The 26048-nt window shown below is 41.0% G+C and overlaps 1 protein-coding gene across 1 annotated transcript; it reads left to right on the top strand.

The window, feature by feature from the left end:
* The first annotated feature begins 96 nt into the window (after positions 1–96).
* LOC138587768 (enhancer of mRNA-decapping protein 3-like) lies at positions 97–25584 on the top strand. Its single transcript, XM_069657995.1, has 7 exons — positions 97–168; positions 1646–1825; positions 2894–3090; positions 11335–11691; positions 19629–19782; positions 22301–22518; positions 22870–25584. Exons 2-7 carry the CDS (start codon positions 1662–1664, stop codon positions 23202–23204), a joined length of 1425 nt encoding a protein of 474 aa, XP_069514096.1. The 5' UTR covers positions 97–168; positions 1646–1661; the 3' UTR covers positions 23205–25584.
* The last annotated feature ends 464 nt before the right edge of the window (positions 25585–26048 follow it).

The raw sequence follows: 26048 nt of genomic DNA, 5'->3' as shown, positions 1-26048 counted from the left end.
AAATCCGCTCTTACATGAGCGGATTTGAATTTGAGAGAGAAAGAAATCACAACAAACCCACGTGGGAGATAAAGGAAGTGACGTCACATTTCAACCCGGAAAACAGCACAAACAACAGCTGGAGCTTTGACTTTCCTTCACAACTCGCTACAGATTTGCTTTAACCAGGTAAATATTTCCATCATCGGAGGAATAAACTCAAGTCGACGTGTTAAAAAATAGTAAAAACTCTGCACACGTTTATAGCAGTCTGCTTTGATAAAAAGGTAAACAGGGCGGACAGAAGCGAAGCTAATGTTAGCTGTCCAGTAAGCCACCACAGCTAACCAGTTGTATAGCTAGTTAAATGTTGTTAACTTTCATATATTTCTCTTAAAACCACTTTCACGTGGATGTTACGTTTAAGGTTATTGTTCCCGAATATTTTATTACACAATTCTACCTTAGATGGGTTCTTGCAACACGTGAAAAACCTTTTAAATGAACGTTAGCTCGCTAATATTTCCTCAATGCTCGGTACATAGTAGAACATATAAAAATACCTTATAATTTAAAGCTCCAGTCTTTAAAAACAAGCTTCCCATAACACCAAGCTTAGTTATCCCAATTAAATTGTATGTATGATTTCATTGCCATCTTTGTCGTCTCTTCACCGGTGGAAGTAACTCACTAATTACGTTGAACCAATTAAGCGTGAACCAACTAATTAAAAGCACGTGCTGCATAACGTTAATTGCCAGTTAATACCAGAATACCATTTATTTGTGTAATGTATTTTTATTAAAGTGGATAATACATTCGCAAAAAAATTTAGTAACAAGTGAATTGCAGCTATTTTAGTGGAGTTTGGTTCAATGCTCATAGAAGGGGAGGCATATTATTAGGGGACCATAACCATTATTTATAGAATACAAAGGTTTAATTACCCATCCCTTCAAAGGAAATCTAGTTCCTCTGAAGGAAGGTGCCCACTTGATAACCCTGTTGATGTGCTGGCTCTTGCTGCCCATCTAACTACAAGTTTGAGTTGTGGGGGCCTTTAAAAGCCATGTGGTAGGGTAGGTACCCTAGCCTTAATCACCCATCTTCCTTGCTCTCTCTTCTCCCCTCTCCTCTCTCGTGAAAATGGGGGAGTAGTGGGGGGTAGAGTGTACAGCCCGATCTGGCGGGTGAGTGCTAGCCCCGAACAGGGCACCTCACCCTGGCTCTGCCTTCCCCGTCTTCTTTGTAACACACCTCTCTCTACAAACTCTTCTCTCTATCCTCCCATTTCTATTTTCCTGTCTCGTGTTTAACTCAAAAACATTACTGTAGTTTCAGCGTTGTCAATACCTGGAGCTCACATGGCGGAGCCTGGGTCTGTTGAAGTTGGCAATGCTGCTAGGGTTGCAGTGACCACTAAGGTTCATGTGCTAAGTTAAGTATAAGTATTGGGATGAGGGCACAAGGGAGGGGTTTCTTCACTGAGCACTTATCCTTATCATTAGGGCACAAGTATCTTGTGTTTAATTCAAATGTAGGTTTCAAAGCTATTGAGTGTATCTTCTTAGAGGTTGCTAAAACCCCTCATATCTTTCGTTCTAGATAAAGCAGCTATGACAGCTGCCATAAGTTTAATATAATTTCTCTGTTTTGTGCGTTTTAGGATCACAGCGGACAGAATGGCCACAGACTGGCTGGGTAGTGTTGTGTCTATAAACTGCGGGATGACATTGGGAGTCTATCAGGGGGAGGTGTCATCTGTTGATCACTCCAGCCAGACCATCTCACTGAGACAGCCCTATCACAATGGGGTCAGGTGTCCTGTCCCTGAGGTCACTTTCAGGTAAGAAAGGAGAAGGATGCGCACACATTTCTCATGCATAGATTAAATCAATTCTCCATAAGTAATGTTGAATGCTCTATTTGTATTTAAATATTTCTACTTCATTCTCCTACCACAGTTTATATATAATACTCTGATGTTTGCAGGCAGCCATGGATCAGATTAATTATTAACAACATCAAGAAGATAATATTTTGGTGTCAAAAATGCAGGTTATATCAATGAGTCTTAAGAACTTTATCTTATTAATAATTGATAAGTTGTCAACCTTACTTACTTAACTATTTTGATTACTAGTTGAAAATAAAAAAAATAAAATCTGCACCTGAATAGTTTCTGGTTTCTACACTCATCTGTGAGAGTGAACTGTTTATTTTGATTTGTTGATAAAACAAATAGAGATATTATTTTTACAATTTTCTGAAATTTTAAATTAAGATAAAGTCAGTCTTTCAAATCCATACCAGCGTGGTCTATTACCATGTGTAGGGCTGGGCGATATGGCCAAAATCCTATATCACTGGATGGGGATTTTTCATATCCCGATAACGATATATATCACGATATATCATGTTTTCTGGTAATTTAACAAATAATTTAGTCCATATGAAATATTCACACGGTGAAGCCTATTTTTTTCGACGATTCTGTGTGAATTAAACACTTACTTAAAAGTGATAAGTTTCTGTTTTCCTTTTCTGGACTGATTGCAAGGATTTGAATGTAAAGCATTATCAAAATGATGCAAAAATGATGCAAAAAAGTAGTTCAGCTGCTGGTTTTGTGACATCATGATAGAGACGATATAGAAAAACATATATGATAGACATTTTCATGTTGTTTTAACAATATATATTGTCACATTGCCCAGCCCTAACCGTGTGTATTTTAATTCAGAATCCAGCTCTAATGCACATAATAAAGAATTTTCTTTTAAATGTCTGAGACTTTTTTCATCCCATGAGATACAAAAAGACCTGTTGAATTTTAAAATCACTACATTTTCCAGTACATGAACAAAACATAGTCCAAGCTCAAAGTAAGATCAGTATTTTGTTTGTCTTCTAGTGCCATGGACATCAAGGAGTTAAAGTTCCTAGATATCCAGAATACAGCCAACAAGCCGAGCTCTGGCCAGGGAGCTACAACAGAGGCCAGCATCACAGCTTCAGGACGCCACGGTCAGAGTAACAGAGTCTCTCAGCCTCATGTCACAAGCAGCAGCTCTCACTCCAGCACTGCTCCCATCACCATCCTACGCAGAGGTAAGACGATGTGTGACCTGCAGTTAAATCACGCTAACAGTCGATTCTTCTTTGGTCCAGATCATGTGAAAAAGTTGCATTAATTTGAGTTCCACAGTTCCTTATAGTTCTTGAAAAAGTATCTCATTAATTGGATGACCTTTGCGAACGCTACAGAAGTCTGCTTTCCTCAATTTAATCTAGCTTTGTTCTGTTATATACTTAAATCTTTTACTGTTCATAGGAGTTAGAAATACATACAGAAGGAGCTCGGTGTGAGCATCAGTTCATGCAGGATCCTGACCTGCAAATTGTTGGTTAAGTTTAATACCATCAGCACCAGATAACAGAAGTGGATTATGTACTTTATGTGACCTTTATGCTCAACACAATCGGCCCTTAATAAGCTTTCACAACCCAACACTGTACAGCATGACTGCGCATGAAGGTGAATACGAGACAACTGACAGGTGTTCACAGAAATATTGAGTCATTTTGGCGCAGGTTTTCACAGGTTCAGAAAGTCCAGTTTATTTAAAGCTTTTGCTTATTCATTGTGGAGCTGTATTTCCTAATTCTTTAATCACATAACTATTGTTGCACAGTCTATATTAGGAGACATGTACTACATGACTGGAATTTACCACAGCAAGGCCACACAGTACTCCTCTGTTTAAGAACAGAACATAGATATTGTTCATAGCCTGAGGTAATGTGACGCACAACAAAACGGGTCACGTGTTGCCTAACTCTAACAAAAAATTCCCAGGAAGTTGTCACTCAAGATGCACTAAAAGTGCAAAGTCACATTTGTCATGTTTTTGATTGTACCACGGACATGTGCGATGTAGGAAGGAAATTAATTGTCTCTAAAGATCGAATGGTTTTTTTAGGTGTTGGATGATTATGCTGTTTCATGCTGCATGTTTAACAAATCCCAACACTCCAGTACCACTGACAGAGCGATGCTTCACGCACGAGGCTAATCTTTATTAATAAGACTGGCGCTAAAAACCACCACCTCTGAATATTTTCAGCCACAGATTTTGTGTGCTAGAATGAGGATTGTGAATGTTGTATCAGTTAATAAACAATAACGATATTTTTCCTTGTTCATAGTATTTAATGACCATGCTACTGAGTGCAAGGGTGTGGCTCATTGATGTGTATGTATTTATTTTTAGGGTTAACAATGGAGCTCTTAAGCACTGAGGAATTTGATATATCAGGCTTGAAAATATTCATTGGATTTGTTGACAATAGGAAATACATTTAATGTCAGCAGAAATACTATAAAGTGACAGAGCAAAAAATAAATATAACACCGACTAAAAGGCTTCTTATCTTTAGATTAATTATAAGTCTAACACACATGTCTGCATTCAGTCTGTACGGGTCAGTGTGTGTTACCAAAGGCGTCCTCATTCAAGGGTTCTGCGCCAGCTGCTGCTCGGCTTCGGTGAGAATAACATTTCCCAGGGATAAGAATGTAGTTGAATATAATTAATCACATGTAAGTTTTTGTTTACATTTATTGGCTTTAATGTTGCTACCTGGTAAACAAATGATAGACAAAGTAACAGGAAGACTTTACAATGTCCTGCAATCCAACACAGTGGCCTTAGACAAAACATTCTACCATTGTGACGCTTATATAATTGTTTATATAAGAGGTTAGACCGAGTAGAAGAAAGGTTGATTGACCCCAGCAGTAATTTGTGATCCCATGATAAGCAATGTCTTGTCTAGTATCCTATAGTCATTAGTGATGAAGGTCAACTTGTGACCACTGTTCCTCTTTGGCAGAGGTCAAGAGTCATTTGAGAGTGGATTATGTGTCATCTGACTTATTTAGCAAACTCATAGGTTAGCTTAACTTTGAAATAATCAGATGAAACATCTACACACAGAAGACCAAGACTCTATAGATCTAACCATAGTTTTAAGAACGTTCACTGAAACTAAAACCCCTTTCCCACCTTAATTTATCGTGTTGACGCAGGTTTTTCAGACCCAGGAAGACCGAGTATAGATGCAGATTGTCTCTTGTCCCATTGCCAGTGGAGTATACTGCTTTCGGTCTCTTTCAGCACTAACGTGCCGAAACAGGGTTAATTAACAGTGAAGATGTTTCGGTGGTTAGGTCTTTATTGTATCTATTAGTCATTCAGTCTGTGTATCAAACTCGGCGCCGACAAATTTGGAACGATGTTCGAGCGCTGCTCGGACGGAGACGGGTTGAATTTGTAGCTGAGATGACGAGGAGTCGCAGAAGTTACCGACGGAGCATAGCATCGCACTGGAAAGTGGGCGGAGACTAGCGTGTCGACACAGGTTTTGTGTTCCCATCAATGCCGATTGGAGGCAAGGCAATAATTACCCGGGTCTACTGCAGAGTCATTTGACCCGGGTCTGAATGCCGATTGTAACCTTTCCCACTCAGCAAAAAAGCTGGATGTTAGTGGGTGTTAGTGGGTTTTTAGTGGGAAAGTGGCGTCAGTTTTGTTCAGTCTATGATTGCTCCGTGCAGTTGGTGCAGAAAACTTCAACTCTTTCTCTCTTCTGATTCAGTTTGAACGTCTGAAACAACAAATTGCACAATGCCCACAGAATGAAAGATTAAGAAAGAGGATAAGTAGGCGGGAATTTCACTCGGCTTTGTAAATAAAAACAATGTCAGGAAACCACAGTTTTTAATGAATCTCAGTGCCCCATGATCCACGCTGTTAAGCACACAGACAGTGAGCAGAGACGTTCATGTACAACACTCCAACATAATCAATAATAATAATAGTTTCTATAGGAAAATACTGGTAATTACTGGGGTTTTTAGTTGCATACTAAAGATAATACATCTTATATGACGAATGGTTTAAGAACCCTAGTTCTCTTGAATTTCATATCAACTAAATTTCTTGACCATTTGCGGTAACAATTTTCTCAGAAAATGATCAACTTACAGATCTTGCAGTGCAAAAAATAAAGTGTTTTTTGTTTTATCTGCATTTATAAAAGTTGCAGTTGACAAAGCAGTTCTTGAAATGCCAAACTTGCTGTGTGTGCACACTTCAAGGTAGTTTTAAAAACCTCTAACATGTGGATGTTTTAACTTTTTTAAACAGGTTAACATCCCCAACCGTTAACCTAGAACCACAGATACAGGACAGATCATTAATTACATAACCAATGATTTTACATCAGCTTAACTTTAATGGCAGGAATCAACTGTAGTCGTTAGTTAATTGAAACAAATCTCTTTGTATCCTAAATTTGTTTTCCTAAAAAATGTAAATGACTAGATAATATGACAAATCTTTAGTTCTACAGTCACATGTCTCAGCTGTGCAGAGACGCGCTGATACAGTAAAGCACATTTGCATCCCAAGATCTGCCCGTGGTTGTAAAAATAAGAGCGTGTTACTCAACCTTCCTGATTAGATAAATGTTAAAAATGGCATTTCCTCTTGTCAACATCCACTCAGCAGGAAGTCTGCTTGGACAGCTCTGAGGCCTCTGCAGGAATCAGTTAAAGTCCGTTCACTTTCACACACAGGATCACCGAACAATGGAGGAGTCAGAGGTCAATAGAATTGGCTAATGGATGCTTTGTAATATTCTTCAGCGTGGTTGTAAAATTGACCTCTGCCCTGGTGCTTTTCCGGTGCATGGAAGAAGAAGCTTTTTTTTTCCGTCTGAGAAATAAGATCAGTTAAGAGGAGAAATGTTGTCATATTGCAGTCTGCATATTTTGTTTGTTACAGCAAGACATGCAGCTCGCTGACCTGGTCCTGCTCCCATGTGTCACTAGTTCCCATTCAGTAGCCTGAGCATGGGACCAAACGGCGTCTTGCTATGACTCCCCCCTGAGATTCCCATAGCGTGCTAAAGCCTTGTACCAAAGTTCCTCTTTACAATATGTGTGTGACTAAGATCAATAAACATTCCCCCTCCCTCTCCGTGTCTGCTCCTAAAGAGAAGCTTGGCGTTCGTGCCTCCGTGCCCTCCTGTCCCCTCTCTCTCCCCTTCTCCTCTCCCTCCCTCGCTCCTGCTCAGCACAGGAAACCCGCCCCCCCTCCCCGACAGGAAGCCATGTTGTCCCAGTGTGCTCGGAAGGCCAAAGCGATATCAATTGTGGAAGCAATGTTTACCTTCTGAGTTTATATTTTAATCTCCAGCTCTCAGGCTGGTGGCCAGGGAGCTAATGCCCAAATTGCACGGGGCCAACGTGCTGAGTGGCCTGGGCAGGGCTGCTGCTTTCACACGCAATGCCATGCTCCCAAGAAGCCCCCAGGCCACAAAGAGGGGAAGGCAGGGTGGGCCCGTGCTTATACAAGATCACGGATTCCAGAAATGGTTTCTGAATATCTGCCATTGATCTTTCTGGGAGAGTAGGATGGGAATTTAGGAGCTGCTTTCTTGAGCGATGCCTCTGAAAGTCGAATGCCATTAGACCCAAACACATCTCATTAAAAGGGCATTTCTGAGGAGCAGCTCCAGACTCTGCCCTTATGAAACTCTTCCCATAACCAGCATGCTTCCTCTGTGTATGGAGAGACACTTTATGTTTTTCCTGTAAACTCTGCTTTAGATTTATTTTAAAGCTCTTTAGGTCTTGTAAAGGTTTGGCTGTGCGTCCATGTTTTGTTTAGCTTTTGTAGAGCTTCCCTTTGGCATTACAGTTTTTTACCATAAACCACACTAGTCGTAGATTCGTGTCCCCTCATTTCCACCCTGGTTCAGTCAAAACCTGCAACAAATACGATTTTTTTTTGTGGTTTTTGCAGCTCAGGGTTGTCAGCACTGATCCTGTAGCTTAGTGTTTTTGCTGTTCCAACTTCCTTCTTGAGTTTCTCTTTCTTTTCCTCACTTACTAACAAAGCTGTTATGACTGGATGTTTCTTCTGCTTACTTATTAGAACCATGTGCAAAAGTACTTTAACATTTAGTATCAGGAGCAATACAACCGTATTCTTAACTATTATCATGTACAATTACATTTTATATCATGCAATATTTTTGAATCTTGTGCAATACACGTTTTGATCCTCAATAATGCTGTCAATTTAATTGCCACCATTACTTACTGTAATGTTTTTCTCTTAGGCACTGTCTCTTTTGCATTAACCCACACACTTAATATTTTCACTTATATTAGTGTAGTTGTTTGTATTTCTTTGTTTTAGTAGTGTATTTTTGGAGCTATCTGGCAACTAGAGTTTCCTTTTGGAGTACTAAACTTCTATCTTATGTTCTCTCTCTTATCTTAGGTCCATTAAGTCTTTTGCATGTGAACACATCTAGCCTCCTTTAGCCTGTCAGTCCCCTGTTAATTTGTATATCTATCCCTGTAAAAGCGGATTCATCCGTCTTTGATAACATTGTCAGACATTTACGTTTGCAGGACTGTGTAGACAAACATCCTAAACGTAATGATTATCCCTTTTATTTACACTTTTTAACAATGTATGTAGGTGAAATGATGCCATAAACCATGTTTTAATGCTATAATATTCCAGAGTTGTGTAGTCACACGAGTTTGTGTTGGTAAGTTTGTCTAAACTGAAATCAGTGCAGTTCAGTCTGTCTCGCTACTTGTTATTCATTAACCTGTTTGACTTGGAGCTCAGCCCAGTTTATTCAGTTTTCAATCATAGCATGACAAAACACTTCCTTGTAAATAAAGACGGTGATGAGTTGTTGTAATTAGCTCCTACGCCTATAAGGCGAACACACAAACCATCCACCAGCAGTCTCAATGATGTTTTTACACCAGCTTATAATTGATAAATCGGTTACATGTAGCAGTGCTCTCGTCTGTGTTCAGGGGCAAGATAGGAACATAAATGTGAGTGGTTATATAAAGTCAGAGGAGTGGTGGAAACACTCACTGAAAGTCAACACACCACCTCTCCGCTGATGGTGTCGCGGCGGTTGTAAGGCCGTATTGTGATATAGAGGCAGGTCTCAAATTAGCTCCTAGTTAGTTAGTGTCTTTGTATCAGTGCCAGTGTACTATGACTGAGCCTCCCAGTGTCTTGCGTGAGAGAGTCCAAAGTACCTTAGCTGTCACAGTGACAGTAGCGTGCGACTGTGCCTCTCTGTCTCCTGGTTAGCGTGAGAGCTCAGCATGGTTGGGGTTGAAGGCCAGGTTTTTCCAGTTTTTCTTTTTTTTGTTCTCTGTTCATTTAGTTTTTTTTTGTTTGTGCTAACATGTATGTAAACTTTATTGAGCACCGCTCAGTCGGCCATTGTATGTCTAGTGTGTCAGCGGTGTTTTGTTCGCAGCGAGTTATAGTAACTAACCGTGAGAGGATAAGAAGAGTCGCCAGTCAGAGTTACACAGGATAAAGGGAGTTTCGAGCATGCAGTCTGAGTACAGGAACTTATTGTGTGTGGATTACAGCATTTACACAACACCGTGATGTATAGTATCATGGCTCATAGCTCATTCAGAGGTGATTAGGATGTGAGCAGAGTTGAGAGAGGAGGAGGGTTTCTGGGTAATTTATGCAGTTTGGGCTTCAGATGAAAGCCAAGATAGGCGTCCCACTCTCTGTCTTCAACCCAAACTTTATACACTTTATTCCAAGGAACCCAAACAAAAGCCAAATCTTAGTATACTTCATAATGCATTACAAAAAGAAAAAAACAAATGTTTCTTTGCTCTTAAACATCCCATGATCTGTAATTACCTTTCTGTGTCCTTTGTTTCCTTGAATGTATTATTTTCCTGTATATTCTTACAGCATATGTCAAATATGTATGATTGAATATATTATAAGTACCACTTCTGTAAAGTGACACTGTTTTCTCAAACACTTCCTCGGGTATAGTATTTCTAAGCTCACATTTAAAAAAGGGTTTAACATACTATTATTTAATTGTTGCTATAATTATTTTTTTTCAGTGAATATTATTGAAAAGTGAATTAACACCAGGACTTAAAGCATTATGACACTTATTAATGGTTAGGAATCTTTATGCACATTTGCACCGTACTGCTTTTGCACTAACTCTGCTATATTTTAAATTTTAATAGTTTTATTTTAATTTTATTTTGTCTCTAATTTTATCTTTTCTTACAGGCTTAAAGGGAGGTGGGTAGTGGGTTGACAGATTTGTGATGTCATAAGCTATTTGATGCCTAAATATCCCTCTGGATCAATAAAGTACCTACCTACCTACCTAACCGCACACCCACCCTCCTATCGTTCGTAAAACATCATCATATAATAGAACTTTTCTACTGTATTCACTATCTGTTTACACAGCAGCCTCCGCTCATGGTAGAAGATATATTTGTAGACAGCTACATTAATGAGCAAAGTTAGATAATATAAACACTTACATCTGATTACAACTAGATCACAACAATTTCACATGTTTATAATATATATTTAATAATATAATATTATTTTTTATTATAAACTAGGGCTGAACGATTTTGAAAAAACATCTAATTGTGATTATTTTGACTTAACTTGCAATTTCCATATGATTTGGGATATTATAGGGAATGAACATCTTAACATCAGTATTCACATTTTCATTCAAAAACATATTAAAATGATTATGGTGTGATTTTTGCGGGGATCTGTATAAAACAAAGATCATGGATGCTCATGTATGTGTATGATGTGCAGGTCAGAACAACAATTAAAGTGGTGTTTTGACACATATTTCACCTTTAACAGACATTGTAATGGTAAATGGACTGTACTTATGTAGCTCTTTTCTAGTCTAGTCTGACCACTCAAAGCACTTTTACACTACGTGTCACATTCACCCATTCACACACTCATTCACTGATGGCAAAGGCCTAAGTGCCACTCTCCAATCAGGTCTACGCCCATTCATACTCGATGGCTATGCCGCTGGGAGCAATTTGGGGTTCAGTGTCTTGCCCAAGGACACTTCGTCATGTGACTGTAGCAGTCAGAGGTCGAACCTCCAACCTTCTAATTGAGAGACGACCGACTCTACCCCTGAGCCACAGCCTCAATTTGAAAACTGCCTTATATCAACCTAAGTATTCTGTAACATTGGCTAAACGAGGGCTAAATTACTGGTTAACACAGACACAGCTAAAATGTATATTCAACAGCAATGATTGTTACCCTTTTTTCCAGCAACTGTTAGTTAAGAATCATATTTATTTAAAACATTAATATGGATTATTGCTGATGCAAATTCCTGTCAGAAGGTTCAGTGTCAGCCTCCCTGGTCTTTTTGCTTCCATCTAAATGATATCTATTTGCTCTCCAGCCCCTACAGGCTCTTCTAACAGCAGAGGGGGGACACAGGCCACCCAAAAGAAAAACGGTGTGAGGAACGGAGGTGCTGGAGGGCCGATGAGACCAAAGGATGACGAGTGCTTCAGAGACGGGGCTGAAGAGGACCTGGACACAGACTTTGACTTTGAGGGGAACCTGGCTCTGTTCGACAAAGCTGCCGTCTTCTCCCAGATCGACGGGACCAACGGTAACAGATCACAGCATCTCAGCGCGCAGGGCGAACACAAGCACCAGAACTATCGGCATGATGAGAATATTCTGGAGGTGAAGCCCGTCGCATACCGACAGATTACGGTGCCCCAGCACGGGGGCAAAGAGTACTGCACCGGTAAGAACAGAGCTGTTTGCTTTCACACACATTCACACGTTTAGGAACTTCTGGCCTGTTATGCAACACTAGATTCCCTTTGTATTCAATGTTCAGTCAATATTGAGGCTGTTCATTTGCCAAGCCAGTTGTTAAATCACATGTTGTCTCATGGGCACTTGAGCTCTCAGATTAGTTATGCATTAAATTTGAATGTTTCTATTTGTCCACAAATGTCATGAAGAGGCCAAACCAACTATTAAATGTTCTCATTGTGTTTTTAAGTGTGATACATCTTTTCCTTTGTGCTTAGACTTCCTGTGTGATCCAGAGACTGTTAAACACATCATGAAAAACACAAAGACACTGGGTGGCTAGGTCTAACATTACCGTGAACAAAAATACTGTAGTTAATGAGTCAATTCCAAACCTCCAACAAATATGATTTATTCCCATTTTAGTACCATTTGCTAAAAATCAGTGGCCAGCTCCTTTTGAAAACCAGTTAATATTTTAAAATTCAAAGTATATATTTTTTAACCTTTGTTTTAGATTCCCTGGCCAGGGTCTGAGTGCTAGAGAGAGGGGAGGAGAAGTCAGAAGGTTTGGCTGACGTACTGTTAGTTTTGGTCATGGGATTTGTTGTTGTTGACAGTGTTGACACACGCAGCCTCATCCCATTAATTGTGAGTGTTTCTAACATTTAAAAGTCCCAAGCCCCAGGTTAATTTACAGATAAATAAAACACAGGATAAGTAGGTAAGCAAGTAAGTAAAGTTTATTTGTTATAGCACCTTTCACAGAGCGAGGTCACACAGTGCTTCACAAAAAATCAGAGTACAACAACGATCAAAAAATGAACAAAATATAACATGATCAAAGTCAAATTGAAGAAAATGTGTCTTTAGCTGCTTTATGAGTTGGAAGAGTGTTCCAACGTGTCGGAGTGAGAGATTCAAAGGCGCGGTCACCTTTTGTCCTCAGTCGTACACGAGGAACAACAAGTAGACCCTGGTCAGAGGACCTGAGGGATCTATTGGGGATGTACGGAAGGAGCAGGTCGGAAATGTATTTGGTTGCTTGGTTGTGCAGGGCTTTGTAGACAAAAACAAGGATTTATAAATGAATTCTGAATTTCATTGGGAGCCAGTGTAGAGAGAATAGGGTGGGTGTGATGGTGGCGGCGGTTGTAGACAGGCAAGGGGGGACTTATTGAGGCAGGTGAAAAGGGAATCGCAGTAGTGAAGCTGGGAAGAAATCAAAGCATGAATGAGCATCTCAGGCTCAGCACGTGAGACAGCAGATTCCAGTTTAGAAAAAGCCCCAATTTGTGACATTAAGGAAGCTGGAAACAGTTTATATAAAAGAAACCACCTGTTATTTTTGGCTTGAGGGCAGATCAGCCAGCAAGACAGAATAAGGTCTTCAATACTTTGTCATGTGAGGTTTATGATATGAGGAAAGAAAAACAGTCATTCGGTAAACAGCAGGCCTCAGGTATGTTTTAAGGTCAACCTCACTCACACAGCTGCTCCTTCTGCCCTCTGCTTGTTCCTGTGCTTTCCAAGATCATTAGTCACACTCAGTATAATCTCATTTCACATGAGATGTTTACATTGCACCTTTAGATAAAATGACGTCCCTGTTTGGGACATGTTATCAGTGAGCGTGTCAGCGTTGTGAACACAGTGTGTTTGTTTTGGACGGAGCGATTTATTCCACTGTTTTATCTCTGACCAGGAGTACCCTCTGTTTATCTAAGGACAGTGTTTTGAAGCTATAACTCTGAATATTTAAAACTTGAATATTGAGGTTCTCTCACAGAGGACTGCGCTGCTGTGTCTCTCTCTATCGACCCCACCGAGAAGAACAACACACGCTCCAACAGGTCACAGTGGACCTGACGCCTGCCCGTCCAATGGTCAGAGAGAAGTTACCCCAGGCCGGGCTGACTGGAATCGTCTCCTCCTGGTTACTGTTTATCATGGACGGGACTTTTGACCCCCTCCCTCTGCAACATGCCCACAGAGATGATGATGACCTCGTCCTTTCTCACAGTTCAGTTCCCTCCAGTGTTGCATAACTGGTTAATACAGACACAAGATAAGTAAGCGGCACGCTAACATGTGCACTGGAGTCCAAGGTGTGAGTGGGTGCAGTGAGAAGGTGGAGGGTGGGTGGTGTTTCATACGAGGATCTCTCTTGCAAGAACTAGAGGGGTCCAACTCCAGCTTTGTCTGGTCTTTTCAAGGCTGACGTGATAGAATTATAATAACATATAATGGACAAATTGTTTCCACTTCTGACAGCAGTATCTCCAATGTCCTAAAGAATAATGGTACTAAAATGACTTTAAATAGGATTACGGTTGATCCTGGAAATTTGTCTTTTGCTGTGCAGGTGAAAGACCAGTTGTAGTTGTCAACATGGTCTTTCTAGGACTTTTATCCCAGACTGTGTCTGATTGCGATGACACAGCACCGCTCAGCAGGAGGAGCTGCCTACCATCCAGCAGGCCGCTGCCAAACAGAGCCTCTTTTTCTAACCGTGCAGGCAGATCTGCTTCCCAGGGCTGTCATCATAATCCCCATCCTCTGCACTCTGTAATTAGCATGCCGCCGCACAGCCTTACATAAACAGCACCTCTGAAGAAGGAACAAACCGCAGTGCTTTTGACCTGGAAACTCTGCCAGTAAACAGATAAATCAACAATACAAGAACGGAGAAAGAAAAACAAAGTGCCGAGCTGTATGCTCAGGTTGCCATAACGCACTGGCAAGGCAGTTTGACAGGCCCGTTTCTATAGACTATTGTTTATTGTAAAGCTTGCAATCTGTGTAAGTTTAGTTCTGCTATTGTCTTGCTTTCCTGTGCGGTGATTGACTCCAGCTGTGCAGTGAAACCTCAGTGCAAACAAGACAAACTAAGCCGACTGGTTCTCTTCTTTGTTTGTTTGTTTATTTATTTAGCGTCACTTTGGAGAAAGCAGGATGCAAACTTTAGACATTTTTGTCATCACAAAATATTTTCACTTATCCGACCAGGCGCGGATTCAGAGGGGTGGCCTGGGCCCCCTGTGAAATCTGATTGGCCACCCCAAAAATCTAAACTATGATTGTCCTACTGCCTTGTCAGAGGCGGGACTTATGTTAAAATCAACTAAAATCAACTGTTTATTTATTTATTTAATTTATTTATTTAACCAGAAAAAGCCTCATTGAGGTTAAAAATCTCTTTTACAAGAGTGTGAGCAAAATTAAGCCACTAAGCTATTAAGTGTGGGCTGTGTTGCAACAGGCTGCTAGTATCTTTCTTTGCATTTCAATGTGGCGCATTTCCCTTTGTTAGTACTTTAAATTGTTGCTCTGGACAAACATCTTCTTTTTTGAGTCCTTAAAGAATTAAGCTCAGAAGATGTAAATGTTGCCGCTCTGTTACTGATTAAAGTAAAACAAATACACACAGGAATAAAACATCTTTCAGATATTTTTAATGTTAGTAGTCAAAGTAGATGTGATTAGTGGAGATAGAATAAATAAATGCGATTTATGTGTGTACGTGTGTGGACACCGCGGTTGGGCCACCCTGCTCAAACAAGTCTGGATCCGCCCCTGCATGTGACCCATTTGACATCATAGGTGTGAACCATGCGTGTTCTGATCTTAAAACTGCATGCTGTCAGGGGCAGCAGGCAGACACTGGGAGTTTGTAGACTCATGGTTAACACAGGGAAGCGATGCATTTTAAGCTTCAAGCTGCTGCTCTGACATTTTGATCCATAGTGATTAATGTATCTTTTTTATGTGTACAGGTTTGTGGGATTATAAATCCTAATATAAATCCTGCACACTATTGATCAAATGAAAGTCATTTTTGACAGTGATTGATTGTGTGCAAGTTTCAAATTTTTTGTAGTCCAGACTTTTTGATGCTACACATTTGTCAAATGTTTATTGTTTGCAGCTTTGTAGGAATGTGTCAGACAACAGCAATCCTAGCTTATGTGGATTATTCAAAATGTTACTGAGCGCAAAAGTGGCTGCACAGACAAATCGCCCTTCAGAAGTGAACTATACAAACAGAAAAGCCATGAAGTTCATTATGTTACATGTTGCAGAACATTTGCAGAAAGCCACTACAAAGGCATCTAACAGCTTTCTGCATTTATTTATCATATTTCCTGAGCCCCTATGCACCAGTACCCCATCCTGCTGCCTCCTGAGACTGCAGGTCAACATAGTTCATCTGTTGCAGCGCTGCAGAGAAGAACGGAGCAGCAGCCTCGTCTAACCCTCCCTATCCCAGCTCAAGTCTTAGTCACACATGGCCCGCATCCAGCCAGCGTGTATTGCTTTCAGTCCCGTCAGTTCCCTTGTCATGCTTGAAGGATTGCTTCCAGCTCAGTTTATTTTAGCGCTGCTGCATACTCATAGCTACCCGGTTTTGCTAGTTGACTGCTGACTTTGTTTTTCGCACCACATCGAAATTGGGTGTGTGTCACATGCGTCTGTGTGTGTGCATGAATCAATGCATGTGTGTGAGAGTGTATGGAGGAGGAGATGGCGTGTGCGTGTGAGGAGGGGAGGGGTTGTTTTGGTACCGGCAACTTCAGCAAGCGAGTTATTAAGAAGTGCACCTGGTGGGGTGGTTGAAAAGCAATTAGTGCATACTAGTGCTACTCCCACTTCCCCTGAGCTTGGCACTTGAGGCAGCAGTTTGCATGACAAGAGGCAGTTGACTTTACAGTGCTTATCGCTCACGTGAGGACTGGTATGTTTCAGCTTTCTGTTGCCCACTTTGAGCAGTCTTTGTCAGTATCAATAAAAGAGCAGTGGAAGGGGAGCCGGACGAACCTGAAGATAACAGATTTTCAGTCAGGCACGCTATGAATGTCTGTGTTTGTGTGTAATTATCTTGTACATGAGGGTGTGTGAGTGTCACTGTCCTTGTTGCATGCGAGGGTGAAAAGTTGTGGGTGTACCTTAGCCCGTTGAGAATTCACTGAAGGATGTGGTGTGTGTCAGCGAGCGCGAGTGTGTCAGTGTGAATTTGCGCTTGCCAATGAGGCCACCAAGTTCTCAGCTACCAGGCCAGAGATCTGTTGGAGGCCATTAAGGACTTAACTGCCTCCCAGCGGCTTTATTTATCAAAGGGATCCTGAGCCGTGCAGTTCCCCCAGCTTGACTTTCATTACCCTCCTAATGTGCCACAGGCAATAGACAGCCAGGGATTAGCACGGCTCTTTAAAGGTTTCCACACACTCCAGTTTTTACAGTGATAAAAGGTTGAATTGTAGTTCTGTAATACAGTAATTCAATAAATACACACAAGGGAACAATCCTGACAAGGTTAGGGGGCGTGACGGGACAAGTCACATAAAAGAAACAGGATTTAAGCATTTCTCCTCTGAAGAATAGTCTTTCAAAACAAGTTTGATGTTATAGTGGCGCTGAGTGGGACTATAAAAGTTACTAAAGACATTAAGTCAACATGAAGTCACCAGGTATCAGACCTGGTGAGAACATTTTCCATACAAAAGGAAAACATAACTCAGCATAATTCTAGTCTGCTGCTTGTGAGGCCTCCTGGAAAAGGTCTGATACATTCTCCAGGAAGATATCAATCAATATTAGAGAAATATGCAAATACCAATATAGCTGCAAAGTAGCATGAAAGGTCATTTTCACATTAACACACATACATTAGAACACTGACAAATGATCATATATATATATATATATATATATATATATATATATATATAGGAAAAAGAGGGGTACTGGGTGCTCACGGAAGTAAGGTGTTAAACTGCCAGGTGCTCTTGAAGGCTAGAAAGTGAACTGTCGAGGGAGGGCAGCCACTGGGCTTTCTTCAGGCACAATCACACCGAGCCAAGGATGTAGTTTAAAATGCCTTTCATTAATCAGGGCATCTTTCCTAAAAAAAAAAACGATATCAAAGAAATAAACGCAGACCTGTTTCGATCTTCATCGGGTCTTCCTCAGGGCGTGGCTAGGTATGTAAGAAACAATAGTTTACACAGTGTAAAGCTCTTTTCCCACTGGTCAAAAAACCCACTAACACCCGGCTTTTTTGCCTAATGGGAAAGGCTACAATCTGCATTCAGACCCGGGTCAAATGACTCTGCAGTAGACCCGGCTAATTAGCACCTCGGCTCCGATCGGCATTGATGGGAAAACAAAACCCGTGTCGACACGCTAATCTCCACCTCCTTTCCGGCGTGATGCTATGCTCCATCTGTAACTTCTGCGAGTCCTCGTCATCTCAGCTACAAATCAATTCAACCAGTCTCCGTCCGAGCAGCGCTCGAACATCGTTCCAAATTTGTCTGTGCTGAGTTTGATAAACAGACTGAATGAGTAATAGACACAATAAAGACCTAACCACTGTAACATCTTCACGGTTTACTAACCCTGTCTCCGGCGTGTTTGTGACATCAGACGGTGACGCAGTAGAAAAGAGACCGACAGGAGTATACTTCACTGGCAATGGGAAAAGAGACAATCGGCATCTATAAGTGGGTCTTTCCGGGTCTGAAAAACCTGCGTCAACAAACTAAATTTAGGTGGGAAAGGGTTTGTGAATTGTATCTTTGTCCTACAAACAAACATGATAGTGACAGCATTGCTTCAGTATTGCTAAATTAACTATATGAATGCCCACAACTTTAAGGGGGAATTTCAGATTTTTCTTTCTTTTTTCTGAAAAATCAAGACAATTCAGAGTTTTCATTAACAGTTACCTTTTCCTTAAAAGGTTTTACACAATTCTACATTAAATGAAACTAGAAATATAAAAGTAGGGTAACATATTCTAACTTACAATGATACTATACATAACAAAAAGTTTTCTTTGTTCAAAGCCATTGTTGGATGAGTAAATGATTTCTTTTAAGGAACTGAAATGAATTCAGTGTTCATCCCACCACAATGCCCCCCCATGTTTAACCCTCCCCAATCTGTCAACACGAGCCGTTGCTCTACAGGTTGCAGGTGTTCATATGTATATGATGTTTGTCCCCTTTTTTGTCACGCCAACCTGCTGTATGTTTTGACTGAGACGGCAGCCGATGTGGGGGGTCCGGCTCGGTGCAGCCCCGTCCCAGAGCTGCGGGGTTGTGGGTTGGTCAGAAAGCATGTGATGGTGCGTGTGAACTCCGGGCCCGCAGGGAATAGGCGTCTCACTCCGGCTGCCTCCCGTTTGTCATGTTTTGTAAAGGCTGCCAATCTTCCCTTTGTTGCCGCAGACAGCAGTGACAAACAGGAGAGGAAATGGAGAATCTTCCGTGATGGGAACAAGATCGGGTCATGAGGAGGAGGAAGGGCTTTTCCCTGGGGAGTGGGCTCCTCGCATGAGGATCTGTCTTGCTTACATGTACCCACCGCCCCCTGAGAACCTGGAGGCGAATGTTTGTCGTTATCTTAGAGGTCAGGTTTCTAGGTTTTACTCCTGCTCCAGGTGTTGCTTTTCAAGGTGCACTGATAAAGATATGAAAATATGAAGTGTGATACTTCAGGAGATGATTTATAGTTCAGGTCAAATCTAGAAATATGATACAGGAATACACGAGTGCAAGAGAGCATGTGAATATTCCTCAGTTTTTGTTTTTTCAGGAGAAAAAGTGGGGCAAAAATATCCTTTAATGACATTTCCTAAGTTTGTTGTATGTTTTCTGCCTTTTTCTGTGTTAAAGATCGAGTGAGGGAGTTTTAAAGGTAAGTTTGGATGGAGGAATACTCATGAGTTTGTGCTTGGGAAGACATCCCGAGACATTTTTGTGCATTGTACGTTGCCTAAGGTCACTTCATCTGGCTTGAAGAGGATGATGTTTTTATTTTCCATTAAACCCCTCTGTCATGCTCCATGTGCTGTTTCATCAGAAATAACTACAATAGCATTACCTGCTATCTATCTGACATCATGGTTTCTCTCTGCAGACTCGGGCTTGGTGGTTCCCAGCGTTCCCTATGAGCTTCATAAGCGCCTTCTAGCAGCTGCAGAGCGCCGGGGCCTGACTCTGGAGCGCAGGCTGGAGACCATAGGTGTTTGTTCCTGTCAGATGGCTCTCACTCTGCTGGGCGGACCAAACAGGTAAACAATACTCTGGGATTCTGTGTTATTAATGGGCAGCAGTTCATGTCTGGAAGGTTTAGAGCTGTACCCGACTAGGAATTTAATCTTCTAAAATCAGAGAGCAGGAGATCTCTGCAGATTTGGCTCCAGATAAAGTTGCATGTTTGCAGCCTGCCATGCTGTTGCTCCTGAAGTGCTCTGTGTACGGTGTTGCAGGGATTCAACTGACAAATTGCGATCTAGTCAGGGTCTTCACTACTGATGATTCAAATCGACGACTTTTAGGCAGCAGCCCTTGGAAAGTGTGTAAGAGAATGAAAGTAAATGTGTTCCTGGCATACATGTCATTTTATCTGATTTACAGTACCGTGCAGACAGAGCCACTGCCATCTGTTTAATTACAAGAAGAATGTGCAACAAGGTGCCAAACATCCCAGCCTGAGTGGTTATACAATCATTAGAGCTGGTCGGTGCAGCTTCTTGTTTTCATGTCATGTTTTCTGGTGTCCATGGCAATCATCTTTACTACCATGTTTCTACACGAGTGAGCTGGAGTTAACCTTGACCCCCCTTCAAGAGGAAAATGAGAGGTCACAGCGCAGGTTAAGAACCTCCTGATAGACTGAAGACTGCAGCTCTGTTTGGTTTTGTTTACCTGCACCTTTATGAGCGCTGTGGGCTTATTTAAGATCAAAGAACATGAGCGCACAGGCTCGTATAACAAACACATGTATTGTCTCAGATCCTTTTATCGGTTTAGCGCTGTAATACTTGCATGTCTCAAGTTAACACTGGAGCTGCTGTGTGCTCAGATCAAGTTTAATGTTGTATTCTAATACCAGGATCAAAGACACGACAAAGGTGCTTATGTGTGCAGTAATTAATAAGTAATGGGGCATTTTTAAACTGTGCTTATGATTGAGATCTTGAACGGAGTTTAGAAGGCAAGTGCCGACTTTATTACCAGTATGTCCACTGTCTGTTATCACAACGAAATCACTACTGCAGCTTTTATACCTGATATAAAAGGTATTGCTGCATGTTATGAAGCAGATAATCAACCGACTCACTAGTTTGAACTAGGGTTGCCTTAACACACTGGAGGTTCTTTAAAAATGCAGTATGTTTGGACCATTACTGTCTGTTTGAGACTTTCTGACTGCAGAGCTCAGATGAATCTTCATTGTATGGAAACCTATTTATGTGCCACTTTCTTACCTGTGGCCATCAGACTGTTTAACTCGTCCCCGATCAGCAGGAGGAAAAATGGTGCATGCAGGGACTTTTTATCACCTTGTGGAACTTAACAGCTATAATACAACTTCTGATATCATGTGCAATAACACTTTCAATATCAGGTTATATCATTAGGTTGTATTACTACTTTATATAATTATTTTATATTGTTTTTCTACTAGGGACTGTCTCTTCTGCATTAACCCGTACCTTTATATTTTCACTTGTATTTGAGTTGTTTTTTGTATTGCTCTAATTTTGTACAGTTTTTTTGGAGCTATCTGGCACCATAATTTCCTTTGGGATTAATACAGTTTTACTGTATCTTATCTTATTACAATGAATGTCCTTCCCCACCTGTTAGTGGATAAACAGACCTGTTTTTTTAACCTCTTTTTCTGTAATAAACCTAAACCACGTTTTTGATAATAGAGAAAAATAACGTTACTATGTAAAAATAAGTGATGATGTCATAGGCTGTGGAGGGAAACATACATCACAACAAAAGTGAAACAAGTCCTCGGTATCACACTCCCAAGGAAGGACTTTTTTTTACTATACTTACGCTGTTCTTTAGTTCAACGTGGGGTCGATTTCTTGCAGCAGCGCCAAAGGAGATTATAATGGTACAACTGTTTTCACAGAAACATCACGGTGCTGCTTGGTGCATTTGCCTTTACCATGCTTCTCTCTCTTTTCCTTTCTTGATATCCTCAGACAGCTCTCTCCAAAACTCCCCTTGTTTGATTTAAACAGGCTGGTTGCCAGATGACAAGACTGCAGAAAGACGTTATACTAATGAAAGAATTTAATCAGTTTGAATTGTCACGATAATCCACTTTTTTATTAGCTTTTCTAAGGTGTTTTTTTTTAAGAATGTTGTTGTTGAATAAACAGTTAATCATTATTTTTAAGGCTCATACCTAAAGCATGCAAGTATACATGCCAAAAGTACATTTAATTTCATCACTCTTCAGGAGGACTGAAGCATTATTTCAATAAGGGTACCAACAAGTTCGGGCACATCTGTATGCATTTAGTGTTCTTATCCAACCTGTAAGAAGGGGGACTTATTATTGTGTAATGCATGTTGCAAATGAATTAAATTACATTATGAGTCGACATTAAACTGGCAGAATAGAGTGTTGTCTTTGATTAATCATGTCTTATTTACTGCTGGGTTATGGTGAGATCTCATCATTGCCATCCTATGACACGTGTGGATATGATGCAGTTTGATTAGTTACATATGGTTGTCTCTGTTTATTCAGTGAATAAGTCATCCCTTGTATGTCCCCAGACTCACCCCAAAAAATGTGCACCAGAAGCCCACTGTGGTCCTGCTGTGTGGGCCGCACATCCAGGGCGCACAGGGCATCAGCTGTGGTCGACACCTGGCCAACCACGAGGTGGAGGTCATCCTGTTCCTGCCCAACTTTCTCAAGATGCAGGAGTCTGTCACCAGCGAGGTCACCCTGTACAGCCGGACCAGCGGCAAGCAGGTGGCCAGCCTTAAAGGTAGAACACACCAACAGGGAGTGCATGTTTACATCACTGTCTCAGGCTTCACTTTTGCTAATGGAAAGGACCATGCCATCAGTGTGGACTGAAGTGTCTAGTAGTGTGTGTGTTGTGATGTCATGTTGTCATGTTAGAGCAGCCCAGCTCAGGTAAATGTCGCCCTCTAGTGGAGCAGCAGGATTTAAGGAATGACTTGTGTACTATTGTTTGATTCTTGTGACATTTTACAATTCCCATACATTTTTTAGGGTCTCCTGGTTTTACCTTTTACAAAATCATGTTCACCAAAAAATGTTCGGCAACTTTGAAACTGATGCTATATTTTTGTGTCCCTTTTCACTGTCCCAGACTTGCCCACAAGCCCCGTTGATCTGGTCATCAACTGCTTGGACTGCCACGAGAACCGGCTTCTGAGGGAGCAGTCCTGGTACCAGTCAGCCGCTGACTGGGCTAACAGCAATCGGGCTCCGGTCCTAAGTATTGATCCTGCGGTCAACGAGCAGCGTCAGGACATCGAGGCGAAGTGGACCCTCTCTTTGGGCCTTCCTCTTCCTTTAACCGAGACGGAGAGCAGGGTGTACCTCTGTGACATCGGCATCCCGAAACTGGTTTTCCAGGAAGTTGGAATCAGCTACCACTCACCCTTTGGATGTAAATTTGTCATTCCCCTGCACTCACCGTAACCCACTACCCAATAATACTGGTGCTATCTGTCACAAATGGACAAAAGGAGGGAAAGGTCTGCTTTTGGCTAAAAGCACTGTGTATGTGGCAATAGCTGAAAAGCTAACACATGACCAAATCATTGTTTGTTACAAAGTGTAAGCTGCGCAATTTAGCGACACGTCAGCACATGGTGAGGGCTTTTCTTTGTGTCCGCTGGAAACTCCCAGGGGCTGCTGTGCGTTGCGTGCGACACCTCTTGTTTTTGAGAGGGAAAGGTTTCCTGTTCTTTGGTGTGTTTTGATAAGGGCTCTGTGTTACGAGGTGAATATGTTTACAAAATGCTGACCACTGTGAGTCTATCTGTACCCTCTGACCCCGTGACCAGTCAGAGCAGCAGAGACACACTTCCTGTTTCCTCCTTCAGATTGCATGCAGGGTCTGCTTCTGACTCTGTGACCCAGAGCAGAGCTCGGCCCAGAGCTGTCTGCTAGCCCTAATCTAACCCTTATTAAGGGCCACAGTTGATCCAGGTCTATTGTCTTTCAATGTAAAAGACTTTTTTTTTTTTTTTTACTTATTTAACGGTTTGTTTTGTCTAGCATTGGTTGTAGCATGTTTCACTGTGGGGGTGATATGACACAAAGTCTATATTTGTATTTATTTTTGGATACATCTCAGGAATAATGAATGAAAAAAGAAAAGAATCGTACTCTTCTGCACTGCTGGGTGTGTTGACTTTATAACCACTGACACTGAAAATTAAAAGTGGTAGCAGACTCCCTGGAGGATTAATTTTCTGTATTTCTGAAGCCTTGCACATTTGACAGGCATTTCAAGCACACATTCCAGGGACCAAGAACATCTTGGACCAGGTTAATCTCTGGAGATTACAGCTCCTTCGCTGTTGTGAAACCTGATAATTAAACCTTTTCCATTTTGACACATCAGACTCTGCCACCTCCTGTGAAACGACCACTCCAGCCAACTTCCTCACTTTTGGTCAGCATATAATCTTCTGTTAAAAACTATCATCAGCAAACTTTAGAAGAACAAGGAAAACAGTGTTTATTTTTCAACTGGTAGCTTTGCACTTTTGCAGTCCTGGAACTTTCAATGAACTCTTTTTCAACTAGAAAAAATTGCAGTTCTTAAGTAAAAACCTGAGAATCAAAAGAGCTGAATTCATAACTTATGAATGACGGATTGAAGGTTTTTGAGCGTTCTCACTCAAACATTTTCTACACTTTGCAGTAAATGAATCCTTTAATGTTCCTTACCGAGAGAATCCTCTGAACACGTCTGTTTACAGTCATTTCATTTTTTGCTAATGTGTGATGGAGCGGTGATCAACTTTGTTTCAAGTAATGGTTGAAGCTGTAGTAAAGGAATTTGTGGGCAACCAAAAAATCTAAGAGTTGTGCTTCTTTATCTCTTGACAGCTTGCACAAATGAGAAACAGCCCAGATCCAGGTGTGCAAAGCTGGAGGCAAAATAGATGAAGACTCAGCTGTCTGTGCTTTAAAGTTCTCTAAATAAGAGATCTGAATATTAATGGAAATGAAAAATTTAACAATCATCCGAGAGCCTCCGCTAAGAGATACTTGGCAGTTTAAGACACAGCAGCCTCTTTTTCTCCTCCAATGCAGCAAAGACTAAATGACGAAGGGTAGACAATCCTTGCCAGTTTGAGTCGAGTGGGGAAAAAAGGGAAAACACTGCAATAAAAAAAATGTATTTGGGGTTTGTATTAGTTTTCAGGAGTGTGATTAAGTAGAAAATATATTTTACATGAGGTTTTTGATACATTTATTGCCAACCTGCCTGACCTTTGCATACAAAGCTTCTGATGTGAGCAGTACCTTTTGTAAGCCTGTTAAAGATGAGTACATGGTCTAAAATGTTTTTAAATGTATCTTTAAGTATACATGTGAAACACGAGGTAAAGCTGCAAACATACACTCACCGGCCACTTCATTAGGTACACCTGTACAATCAACACACCACAACAGACTGCCATGGATTCTGCTTTTATGCAGTTTAGTTTGTTGACTTTTGTTTTGTTGAGAGGCAGAAGTGTGTATATACAGTGATGTTTATTACCGAGGCCACAGTCAAAGGTGGTGTTGTGGTGTCTCTAATGTTTCGTCCTCCCTATTTACATACATGAGCGGGCCGGAGTATTAGAAAACCTCTGAGTATAATGCAGCTCAGCACAGCCCCACCACCAAATATGACCTTGACGCTGAAGTATCATTGAATTAACAGATTTTTCAGGTGTACCTAATGAAGTGGCCTGTGCGTGTATATCTTCAGCTATCTATCAGCCTGGATCTTCAAACAAAACGTGGATGTCAGCAGTTGGGTGATCTTTTATATGCAAAGGAAATAAACGCAAATTGGGACAAAGTGTGTGTGAACTTCAGATCTTTGCATGGTCAGTGAGAAAACTGTACTAATGTAAGTGCAGGTTGGAGACACTCACTATACTTATGTCTTTCCATTATTAGCTGCATATTTTACTCCTCTGTATATAAGTTATAGTTACTACTCTGGATATGAAGATTTAAAATAGAAAATGTATGTTCTGATTAAAAAAAAACGTAATTGTTATTGGAAAACAAGTGGATTTGGCTCCACCTCCATGAGCTGCAACCTTAAAATTCTATCTACAAAATAATGTATTAGAAATAGATATACAGCAGACTGATCTAACACTCTGAGGCTGTTTACACTTTGTGTTTTCATCTGTCCTGGGTGATCCAATTCCAAGTTGACAGCTCTAAGCACAGCTGTTCACACCTGCCATTAACGTGCATCTCCAAATGTGTCTCCAGTGACCACTTGAGATCGGATCGCACTTC

Source organism: Semicossyphus pulcher, unplaced genomic scaffold (genome assembly GCF_022749685.1).
Source record: "Semicossyphus pulcher isolate SPU_LCO1_2020_fin unplaced genomic scaffold, fSemPul1.0.p SCAF_1, whole genome shotgun sequence".
NCBI lineage: Eukaryota > Metazoa > Chordata > Actinopteri > Labriformes > Labridae > Semicossyphus > Semicossyphus pulcher.
The sequence above is the reverse complement of the archived record's forward strand: the minus strand, read 5'-3'. Positions and strand labels throughout refer to the sequence as shown.

Bases quoted from the DNA above. Each gene is read 5' to 3' on its own strand.
- LOC138587768 (XM_069657995.1), top strand. From the start codon at position 1,662: ATGGCCACAGACTGGCTGGGTAGTGTTGTGTCTATAAACTGCGGGATG. The intron at 11,692-19,628 runs GTAAGAACAGAG...TTCTCTCTGCAG, and splicing joins GGGCAAAGAGTACTGCACCG to ACTCGGGCTTGGTGGTTCCC. The intron at 19,783-22,300 runs GTAAACAATACT...GTATGTCCCCAG, and splicing joins CTGCTGGGCGGACCAAACAG to ACTCACCCCAAAAAATGTGC.